The 12,322-nt window shown below is 38.0% G+C and overlaps 1 protein-coding gene across 1 annotated transcript in view; it reads left to right on the forward strand.

The window, feature by feature from the left end:
* Window positions 1–1,738: 1,738 nt before the first annotated feature.
* APOB (apolipoprotein B) overlaps window positions 1,739–12,322 on the forward strand; it is a 50,613-nt gene continuing 40,029 nt past the window's right edge. The window contains exons 1-4 of the mRNA XM_073335899.2: window positions 1,739–1,877; window positions 3,533–3,568; window positions 9,181–9,296; window positions 11,532–11,677. Coding sequence (XP_073192000.2) covers window positions 1,817–1,877; window positions 3,533–3,568; window positions 9,181–9,296; window positions 11,532–11,677 — 359 coding nt within the window. The 5' untranslated portion in view covers window positions 1,739–1,816. The remainder of the gene's footprint in view (window positions 1,878–3,532; window positions 3,569–9,180; window positions 9,297–11,531; window positions 11,678–12,322) is intronic.

A 12,322-nucleotide genomic window follows, 5' to 3' on the forward strand; every position in this document is an offset into this window, starting at 1 on the left:
AAAATGTTGTTCTTGTGGTATTTTCAACCCAAATCACGGAAGGAGAGGGAATTCTCACAAGAAAGTCTGTTCTTATGAGATTTCTGATCTGACCAAAATGGCTTGCCTATCCAAGTGCCTTTAGATGAAATCCTAAACCCCAGAGATGTCAAGGAAGGGCTGGGCTCCCTGGCTGAACTATATCTGCCATGATGCACTACCTACCTTCTGGTTGAACTGACATTGTACATCATGAGAGTTATGTGAACATGGTGCATCATGGGAGACTAATCTAGCAACAGAGCCTACCCCACAGAGAAGAGTCAAGTCATGAGGTACCTGAATTACAACTCCCATGAGGCACCATGGCAGTTTAGGGGCACCCAGATTACTGTTGATCCAAGCTAAAAATAAATGTTTTGATTTGGTTCAACAAAACAAAAAGAAATATTTTGATTTGGGAATGTCAGAACTTTTCATTGTGGACAGAAATGTCAAAATCAAATGTTTTGACATTACTGAACTGAACTTCTGGGAACTTTCCATTCTGAAAAAAAAATTGCTTTTCATAGTGATTTGGGAATTTTTCCCCAAATATTAGAATTCCCTATGGGATGGAAATCCTGATTTTTGACCAGCTCTAATATACACTTAAATGTTCATGAATACTGTACAGTTTTCAATTTCCTTCATTTAGTTTTCTGAATAATAATGATCATTTCTTATCATTACTTCTCATTTCTTTAAAAAGAACAGGAGTACTTGAGGCACCTTAGAGACTAACAAATTTATTAGAGCATAAGCTTTCGTGAGCTTATGCTCTAATAAATTTGTTAGTCTCTAAGGTGCCACAAGTACTTCTGTTCTTTTTGCGGATTCAGACGAACACGGCTGCTTACTCTGAAACCTCTCATTTCTTTGTTGTTGTTACCAAACAAGGCGATGATCTCTAAAAATCTGGGCTAACTGAAACCAGCAAGAATACTGAATTTTCTAATCCCAGCATTTAATATGGCCTCTCGTGCCTGGATATTACCAGCCTGTCTGAAATGCATCTGCTTTTTAGCAAGGTATGAAGGAAATTTTTGCCTTACAAAGGGCATCAGTAACATTGATTGTTCTATGACAGGTTTCAGAGTAACAGCCGTGTTAGTCTGTATTCGCAAAAAGAAAAGGTGTGCATCCGATGAAGTGAGCTGTAGCTCACGAAAGCTTATGCTCAAATAAATTGGTTAGTCTCTAAGGTGCCACTAGTACTCCTTTTCTTTTATTGATTGTACTGCCTCTTCTGGGCACATGACAGCATGTTCACATTAAGTAAAGAGAAGATGCCTAAATTGCACAATAATCTAATTGCTCTCATGTATAAGTACCATTCAAGCCCTCAGCCTCCATACTAATTCAAAGTTCTGTAGTGCTAGCTTGCCCCAGCAGTAATTTACATGATTTACTTTATTTCTTGCTAAAAGGAGGAAACCCCTTTTGTTGTAATATTATCTTCTGCTGTTAAAAGTCAGTTAAAGACCGAAAAATACAATTGAAGTGGCACAATCATTTACTACAGATAAATGTTCAGTCTTCTTCTGCATGCTGGGGCCTCAGCAGCCCAGGCTGAGCCTTCTGCCGCATTGCAAAGAGGATCCAGGACTCTAACCTTTGGACCTTTTGCAATTTGCTCTGAACTTTCTAAACGATTTGGCTCAGCTGCTTGCAACAGACTATATAAATGCAGGGCCAAGTGAGGAGGCTCATTCTCTCCCTGAAACTTGGGTAGAGGAGGTGAAGGGAGGAAGGAGAAGAACTGAGGGGACAGCAGCAATAGGGTCCGGTGCTCACCATGGGCCCTCTGCAGCTCTGGCTGCTGCTGCTGTTGCTGCTCAGCAGTGATGTGCTCACTCGTAAGTAGCTTTTTGCAGCTTTATGTGAAAATCTATTAAAATATCAGGGAGGGAAAAATCTATGGGACTATGAATCACAGAATCAGAGAAGCCAAGGATGGGAAATATGAAATCTATTCCCTTTTGGGGAGTGTGTCCTAATAGCAGGATCCAGATTAAATCCATAAAGGAAAAGTTGGAAATGTCACCATTTCTCTGGTTTATTTTTAATTTATTTGACAAGTGTAGTGGTATCATCGTCCTTTATTTTTGCCTAGCTGCTTTTCTTTACAGTGATCATTGCTCACCTGCGAGGAGACATTTTATAGTATTCTGCAGATTTCGTGTGGGTGTTGCTAATATGTTTTACTGCAAGTGTGATGGGATATGAGTGATAAAACATGATGTGTCTGGTAGGAGGCACTGTATGTGAAATAGTGATTTGTATTAAAAGATGACAGTAGCTCTGTAGTAATTTTGGTTCAGTTCAGTAAAGATAGACCTGGTATAATTTGGGGAAAAAAATGAACGTGGTGTGGTGGAGTTGTAAGATAACTCCTTCCTGGCCTAGGAGTGTCTGTTTAGATTGTTCAATGGTACCATAGTTTGTAAAATGTTTTGGGATCCTTCAGGAGGATAGAACTATGGGTTTAATCCTTCACCATTGAAATAAATGGGTGTTTAGCAGGATCTGGTCCTATATGCAGGTAATGATAATACTCACCCCCAATGTGCCTTTATTGACTTCACCGGAGTTACACTAAGGATGTATTTGGTCCTATATATTGTTACTAGTATTGTTGTTTTTATTAGATTATGTGAAATAAGTAACTTTTTTTCTAATGCAAAACAATATGAGTCTGATCAGTTAAGTCAAAGAAAGGACTGTGGGCTTTGAATCAGGGTGCATGGAAGAATAAAGTCTCAGTATTCAAACTAACCTTAAGTGAATGCATAGCTTTATGCAATCCAAATATCGATTAAATTAAACACCTTTTTCAACAAATATGTTTACCCTCTGTCATCAATACAGCTGCCTCTTACTTATCTACTTTTCGCCAGTCCACAAATTTTATAATTCAGACACAAAAACGGAGGTCTCTCCCTGCTTCTTAGTCAAGATGTAATAGCAGAGAGTTGTACAGAGGTCTCATATAGCAACACTATCATTATTTTTACAAAGGAAATATTACCGCCGTACAGTTATTAGTCTACTATTCAATATTTTCATAATTTAAAACTAACCTAGAATTTTTAGTGTCGTAAAGAAAGCATATTCTGTGATGCATTTGGTCTGTTTGTCATCTATCAACAATTCTTTTTATTATTATGTTGTACATTTAGTGCCTGATCATACACCATTAATATCAAGGAGCACTTTGCTACTGAGTTCAGTGATCTGAGGATCAGGCCCTTGCTTGCTAATTCACAAAATTCAGTCATTTGCAGTGTTTTTTTAATGCTCGACTTTACCATTTAAGTAGATGGGAATTTTGCCTTTTACCTCAGTGTTTGCAGAACTAAGCCCTTAATTGTTAGTACAAATTAGTGAGGCCCCACTGTGTCTGCATATCCATCTCTGGACTGTGATGCAGAATGTACATATGAATTTCTATTTTATTTGTTTGATATTAATCATTTGTAAAAGTTTTATTTTATGCTTTGCTTTTTTACAGAAGATGGGCCTGAAAATGGAAATCCAGCTTGTTCAAGTAAGGGTTCTCCCTTTGTATTCCTTTTGCTCTACTATTGTTTTAACTGACTATACCTCCCAAAGTTCAGGTTTTTGGTTTTTGGTTTTCCATTTCCATATATCTCTTCCTTTAAAACAGATGTTTACTCAGGCAAAACTCCTGTTGACTTCAGGAATTACAGGGTCTCAGGGACTTAGCCGTATGAATTTTAAGACTTTTCATCAGCCTGAAAAGCAATGATTATCGCTTTGAATTTTAAAAAACTTTCCAAAAAGAAATACCACATTTATTTGCTTGATTGATTTTCAAGATCCATTATTTTGGAAGTCCCCTTTCTCTGACTTTGAAGATTTAACAGGGAAATCGTATGCATTTCATTTCAATGTACACTGGTAATCTCACTCCTGATTTACTCCTTTCGGTTATTGCTACACCCAAGTATTTGACTCATATAGCTAACTAAATACCTACAGAATACTTTATGTCAATAACTCTGTCAGCCGGGATAATAATTTATTAAACCAACCTAGTCAAGAAACAGGAAATGCTGACTTTATGCACAACCTTTGTAATGGACCCTGGTTGGCCCTGACAGCTTGCTTGGATACAGAACGTTCCTCTGGAGGGTCAGTGTCCATGAGTTGTTTTGATCTTTGTCTTTGATAAGCTTTTGCTTTTTCTTATTTGACACTCTAGCACCATCTACAGGTGATCAGGATTAATTCATCCATCTGAGACAATTCAGAGAGTTTTTTCTGGGTTTCACTGTCAATTTCTCAACTTTATTTTTATTTACTATTTCCATCATTATTTATTCCTTTTATAACAGATAAGGTTCATGTTAAACCCTGGAAATGAAGCAGTAGTTAGAGAGAAATTATGTCTCCTAGAATTAATACAACAGATATCAGTATTGTGAGAATTGATGAAAGTATACAAACAATTATAGTATGGTGGAGTGTAAGATAGCTGAAGTTTACATGGATAGCCTTCAAACTGTTTGTATGATTGTAATTAATATAATTGGCTGATCAGATTAGTTAAATCATTGGGGATGAAGAGAACTATATCATATTAAGTATTTATTGCTATCATATTCATATTTATTAATAATTAAATTAATGGTGTCTAAAATAAAATACTTGACATCAAAGGGAAAATAGGTAAGGCTTACAGACTCTGGAAATCCAAGGAAAAAAGAGGATACTTACAGCAAAATTCTACTCTCATTTACAACCCCAATGATGTCAGAGTAAACTCTTGGCCAGATCCTTAGCTGGTGTAAACTGGCACAGCTTGACTTCAACAGGTCTATGCTGATTTACACCAGCTGAGGATTTGGCTCTCTGATTTGAAATTATTCAGTTCGCACTTCCATAGCTTAGTCTGTGTCATATATTCCTCTTCTAAGATGTATAGCTTGCTTTTAAAATCTCTCTTTTCCCCTCTAAAGCGTAATTCTTGTACCAAAATATAAAGAAAGCAGTCAAAATCCCACCAGATTCTATTGAGATATTCCCTGCTGACATGATAAAATGTGTTACAGGAGCATGGCTGAGAATATAATACACTTCACTGAGCCAAACACAGTGCTGGCATAAAGAGACAAAACTCTTGATTTCACTGGAGTATGTGTGCTTACGCCAAGATGAAGTTGACTTTCCTTCCTCCCAAGGAGGATCAGGGTTAGTTTCCAGTTCAGCCTGCAGACACAATGGCAGTTATCTGTGAACAGAATTTGGCCCACAATTTCCAGGCCTGCCACTGGAAGATCTCATATCCCTGTGAGACAGTGAAGGATATTCTGCTTTCATCTACATCTACGTAACCTCACTGATTTTTCATTTTATCTGTAAGCAGAATTCAGTATGCTGTTCATGGCATCATTTTTGCTCTGTGTTATACAGCACCTAGCACAATGGGGTCCTGGTCCATGACTAGGGCTCCTCTCCTAGGCGCTACCACAATACAGATAATAAATAATAATATTGTTAAATCTGAATCTCTTTTGCAGGTAGTAGGGACAGATAGGTGAAATTCTCCAGTGTGAAGAGACCCAGCACAAGGCCTGTCTGCCACTTAAGTCCTCTGAGCTCTTAGGAGAGGCTTCTAAACACATTTCCTCCTGCCTGATGTTGTCTCAAGGACTTAAACAGTGCACAGGCCTGATCTGGGTCCTGTACACATAAAAAAAAAATGTCCACTAACATAAAAAGGAAGAACTCCAGGGAGTCCATGAACTCAGATGTGAGTTTGACTCAGAAAAATATCTCATGTTCCCAGAAAACTCATAGAAACTTTTGGACAGGAGGACGGTTCTTTAGATTCTCACAGAATTAGAATTAGGGATTCTGGTTTGGGGGTTGGTTTTTTCCACTCCATTTCCACATTTATCTTTGTAAATGTCAACCATGTGAAATTCCTGGACAAATTGGCACTTATAGTTTTCTTTGAATTGTGACTGCACAAATTTGAGCTGAACTCTGTTGTTAGCAAGGAAGCAAACACCACTTTTAAAGAAACCCAATACATGCTTTTTAAAAACAATCTAATTAATTGTCTGCATAGAATCATAAAAAGGTGGGGCTGGAAGGGATATTGAGAGGCCTTTAAGTCCAGCCCGCTGTGCTGAGGCAGGACCAAGTAAACCTAGACCATCCCTGACACATGTTTGTCCAATATGTTCTTAAAAGCTTCCAATGATGGGGACTGCACAACCTCCCTTGGAAGCCTATTCTAAAACTTACTTACAGATATAGTTAGAACAATTTTCCTAATATCTAGTTTAAATCTTTTTTGCTGCAGATTAAGCCCCTTTTTTTCTTTTCCAATATTCAGTGGACATGGAGAATCATAGAATCATAGACTCATAGAATATCAGGGTTGGAAATTGATCACAGTCCTCTTTACAACAGCTGTTAGCATATTTTAAGACTATTATCAGGTCTCCCTTCAGTTTTCTTTTCTCAAGACTAAACATGCCCAGTTTTCTCATAGGTCAGGTTTTTAAAACCTTTTCTTATTTTTATTGCTCTCCTCTGGACTCTCTCCAATTTGTCCACATCATTCTTAAAGTGTGGTGCCCAGAACTGGATACAGTAGTCCAGCTGAGGCTTAACCAGTGCTGAGCAGAGCAGGAGAGTTACTTCCCGTGACTTACATACAACACCCCAGAGCGATATTAGGATTTTTGAAACTGCATCACATAGCTGACGCATTCAATTTTTGATCTACAATAACCCCCAGATCCTTTCCAATAGTATTACTGGCTAGCTAGTTATTCCCCATTTTGTAGCTGTGCATTTGTATAGTACTTTGCACTTGTCTTTATTGAATTTCATCTTACTGACTTCAGAACAATTCTCTAATTCATCAAGGTCATTTTGAATTCTAATCCTGTCTTTCAAAGTGCTTGCAACCCCTCCAATTTTGGTGTCACCTGCACATTTTATAAGCATACTCTCCACTCCATCATCCAAGTCATTAACAAAAATATTTAAATTTGGAAGGATTTAGATTTAATTTTTTTCAATTTGACCATACACACAGAAACCAATGAAAAAATATTCCCATCCATAATATTCTAAATTTACCAATAGGCAAAGTAAGAAAAGAGCTGCTTGAGAATTTATTAGAGTTTGATTTAAGGATATTTACTTTGTGTATTTTGACATGCAATGTTGACAATTTGTATTTTAATAGCTATAATGCTTTAACTTTTTAAAATCTCAATATCAAATGTCATTAAATAATTATTGTCTAAATATCCCCTTAATTTCATGTAACAACTGTGCAAATTTAAACCATTTTTTAAAATGGTTTAACACCCATAATTTTGCAAAACTGAAAATTTAAATATTTTTTAAAAATGCTTAAAATAAATATTTATATTATCCATCAAAATTATAAAAAAAATTGATTCTGTCAAACCTAAAAATATTGAATAGGGTCAGACCCAGGACAGAACCCTGTGGGACCCACTAGATATTACCTCCCAGTTTGACAGTGAACCATTGATAACGACCTACCTTGGACACCAGGTGGGTCAAAGAACTATCAGCCCCCTACAGGCCAAAGTGGATGCTATCCAAAAGTGGCCTGTTAGTCTCTAACGGGCCACAAGTCCTCCTTTTCTTTTTGCAGATACAGACTAACACAGCTGCTACTCTGAAACCTGACTCTTTAAGTATGGTCTTTCAACTAATTTTGCACCTATCTTATAGTAATTTCATCTAGACCACATTTCCCTCATTTGCTTATGAGAATGTTATCTGGGACTGTATCAAAAGCCTTCCTAAAATCAAGATATATCACATCTACAGCTTCTACCCTATCCTTTAGGCCAGTAACCCTGTCAAAGAAGGAAGTTAGGTTGGTTTGGTATGATTTATTGTTGACAAATCCATGCTGGCTATTCCTTATAAACCTATTATTCTCTGGGTGCTCATAATTATATTGTTCAAAAAATGTTTAAGTATCTTTCCAGGTATTAAGTTAGGCACACTGGTCTATAATTCCCCAAGTCCTTTTTGCTCATCTTTTTGAAGATAGGTACTATGTTAGCCCTACTCCAGTCCTCTGGGACTTCATCCATCATCCGTGAGTTCTCAAACATAATTGCTAACAGTTCCAAGTTTTCCTCAAGCCATATTGACTTGGATATATCTAATTTATCTAAACATTCTTTAACCTGTTCTTTCCCTATTTTGGCCTGCATTCCTTCCCCCGTGTTAATATTAATTGTGTTGAGTATCTCATCACCATTAACCTTTTTAATGAACACTGAAACAAAATAGGCATTAAACACCTCAGCCTTCCTGATGTCATGAGTTTTAGTTCTCCTTCTCCACTAAGTGGAGGACCTACACTTTCCTTCATCTTTCTCTTCCTCCTAATATATTTAAAGAACCTCTGTTTATTGCATTTTATGTCCCTTGCTAGGTGTAACTTATTTTGTGCCTTAGCCTTTCTGATTTTGTCCCTACATGCTTGGGCTATTCTTTTTACTCCTCCTTAGCAATTCATTCATGTTTCCACTTTTTGTAGAATTTCTTTTTGATTTCCATGACTTTAAAGAGCTCCCGATGGAGCCATATTGGCCTTTTATTATTCTTGCTATCTTTCCTTTGCATAGCTTCATTTATCCCTTACATTTTCTTCCGATGGGGCCTACATTCCCAAATGTGCTTACCATTGACTTTAATGGGGAAAAAAATCTGAGATGCATAGACTTTAAAGCCAGAAGGGATCATTATGATTGTCTAAGCTGACATGTTGTATAATACAAGACAAAGGATCCAATAATTTGTGCATCAAGGCCATAATTTCTGTTTGAGCACATATTTCTGTTTGAGCAATATAGTACATATTTTGGAAAAAAACATCCTATCTTGATTTAAAGGCTTCAAATAATCACAACTTACCATATCTCTTCTACAGATTTATCTTAAAAAAACCCCAACTTATGTACAAAACCAAAGAAGAAATCAGCCATAGGGATATTGTAATATTTCCCTCATTTCTGGCATTATTTCCAGTTTGCACAATGCTATCTTGAACTGTATTGTGATGATCTAAATATGCATCTGTCTGTGCTATTCATAAAAATGTATTTGTTTTTCTAATTGCAGAAGATGCAACCAGATTTAAACATCTCAGAAAATACATTTACACCTATGAAGCAGAAATAGCAAGTGGAGTGAAAGGAACAGCAGATTCACGAAGTGGCTCTAAAATTAACTGCAAGGTAAGGAAAGAGGAAGAAAGAACTGACTTCAATCAGAAAAAAGATAATGGGCAACATGGGGATTAACAATTGGAAACTCCTCCCCCATACTTCCTATGGCCTCCATCTCCCTTCCCCCTCCATTTTGTATTTAGTGAATGTAGTGCTTGTGAAATGCACACATTTGACAGCCCTGAAGTCTGAAGCCCTTTATTTTCCGACAGAAAAGGCAGTGGCAAGATTGGCAGAGTTTCTTCACTCCTGCCAATGCACCTCGAACCTGACCAGGCTTTTCTACTCCTAGAGAAGAAATAGCAGAGTTGGTAACTCAGTGCATGGCTCATTCAGTATTTGGCTTTTCCTCTGGGTCTGCCAATAGAAGCATTCAACACTTATCCACTAGAGCCTAAACTGAGACTGCTAATTGATCAATTGATTTCATGCAGCACACTGAATACTCACCAGGTGATGACAACTTTCAGTTATCATCTTCCTGGGTCAGGATCTGGTATCCTAGGGGTGAAAGGCTCCATAGGCCATTAGCCCGATAACCTATGCTATTCTCCTTCCAACTTCCTCAAAATGTCACATTTCACAATATTACTTCATTAACTGGGTAACTGGGCAAATAGCTTTTGGGTGTTACAGTGTTCTGTCCAGTAACTAAATACTCCTCTGTATAATGCTCAAATTTCTTCACAAGTTTTGAAGCCAATGTCAAGACCACACTGCAGATTGCTGGTTTACAGTGAATATTGCTGGTCTTTGCATCTAGCATGCAGTATGGTGTGGAGCAAATGTTCAGTGTTTCTCATTAGTCATCTTCATGCTTGTTCTGCTTGAAATGTACTCACTTTTGACACATTCCATATGTGAGAAATCTTATAAATTAGAGGCCTGATTCTGCTCCAATTAAAGTCAATGGGAGTAAGGTCACATGTTATTATCATTACTTTAAGAATACCCATAAATACTCTGGTCATACCATTTCAAATTTCAACATTTTCTGACAAAAAAGTTTTTGCAAAAAAATTCTCACTTTTTGACCAGCTGTAGTTATAATATTATTTGATTAATAATAATTCTGGACTTTATAATAATGTTGGACCATGTCATACTCACTTTCCTTAGTTAAGTAGTTCTATAGATATCAGTAGGACCAGAATAGAGCAAAAAGGACTTGGTCCATTGTGCATATTTTCAGAGATAATATGCTGTCTCTCTTTTAAAAAGATTTGAGAGTCTAAGGTCTGTATCCTCAGCTTGTGTAAACAGAACTGCAGAAAGAGCTGGTTGGATAAATGGTCCTCCCACCCTGTGGCAAATTTTGAATTTTTGGCAAAAAAAATCTAAATCTGAAATATTTTGGCCAAAATCCAAACTATTTTAGCCAAAATATTTCTATTCCAGAATGTCACTGCAGTGCCTTATGGGTGTTGTAGTTTGGATGCCTTGTGCTCCCATTTTCTTCTACAAGTTGGGCTCCCTGGTTGGACTATTCTCCCCTATTGGTGAGGATAGGCTGTGCATCATGGGAGTTGAATGGCCATGATGTATCTGAGGAGATAAAACCCGGCTGGGGAACCCAGTCCTTAGAGGAGAATAGGGAAGTGAGCCAACCAAACTACCATTCCCATGAGACAGCATATCCAAATAGAAGTATTTTGGGTTTGGAGCATTCATTTTTTTAATAAAAAATCAGTTTTCCATGGAAAGCAGACAGTTTTTCAACAAAAAAGATATTCAATTGAAAACCCAACATTCTGTTGAAAAATAGTTTTAACTGAAAATTCTCTACCAGCCCGAAGTGAGGAATTGATTCATATGTAGTTTGGTGAAATGGGTGGAGCAGGCGACCTGGGTACTTGTTCCATTCTTTGCCATTGACTTACTATGTGATCATGAGAAAGTCACATAACGTGCCTGTCTCTCAGTTTACCCATCGTTAATATAAGGAATATATTATTAATTATTCATATTTCCATAGCTCTTAGGGGCCCAAGTCATAGACCAGGATCCCTACATGCTAGGTTCTCTACAAATCTATATGACCTTTACTCCACCTGGATATTGTAAGATTACTTAAAGCACTCTTCGATCTTCACACAAAAACTGCTATACAAGTGCACGGTGCACACAGTGTTACTTTAAAAATAAATTTAAGAACATCTCCTGTATCTTTAAAAATAAGAACCACATAGTTCTGCAGGAGTGATAGTGAGAGAAGGAGAAAACATGTGCTGTGTATGTTTTCAGGTTGAGCTGGAGGTCCCACAGCTGTGTAGCTTCATCCTGAAGACAAGCCAATGTACCCTGCGAGAGATGTTCGGTGTGGATGCTGAGGGAAAGAGTCTCCTGAAAAAGTCAAAGAACTCGGATGACTTTGCCAGAGCCATGGCCCAGTGAGCAAAAACTTACTAGAGCCTTTGCTAACAAACCCATTCTTATTTAATTCGGGATAGACTATGACTTTACAACCTGCCCTGTCCTTTAGAAGGGGCGATGTATGGCAGTGCTGTCCCAGACTCGGGAATGAACTGTGATGCTGAGAGAGCAGGAGCTAGTTGCAACTCCTTGATTCAGAGCCACCTGGCTGTGGCACAATTTGGGGCTGCATGGCGACAGCCTTGAATTGTGTCACTGAAAGCCTGGGTGTAGCAGAAATCATCCCATCCACACTCTGACGCTGGAATGTTCACAGCCTGCTCCCTTCTCTCCCTCATATCAGGAGTGTGGGGAGTGCTGGTGTAGGAGTCAGTGTAGTCCACTCTGAGTTTTCTACCAGAGGAAAGTTCCCCTGAACATGAGGAGTTGTCAAATGGACGTCTCCAGCCACTTTCAGACTACTTTGCTCGGCTTACACGGCACAAAGTAACATTAGCCCACCTAAGCAAACAGCCCAGGCTTCTGCTACTGACCTTTAATGTCCTTCCCAACTTAGCTCCTCCCTACTTACCTGCACTGGTAAGTTATTGTGTCTGCCCCCTCTGGTCCACCAGTGAAACCAGCTTCCATTGCTTGCTTGTCCATTTCTCCACATGAACCTT

The sequence above is a fragment of the Lepidochelys kempii genome, chromosome 3 (genome assembly GCF_965140285.1).
Source record: "Lepidochelys kempii isolate rLepKem1 chromosome 3, rLepKem1.hap1, whole genome shotgun sequence".
Taxonomy (NCBI): Eukaryota; Metazoa; Chordata; order Testudines; family Cheloniidae; genus Lepidochelys; species Lepidochelys kempii.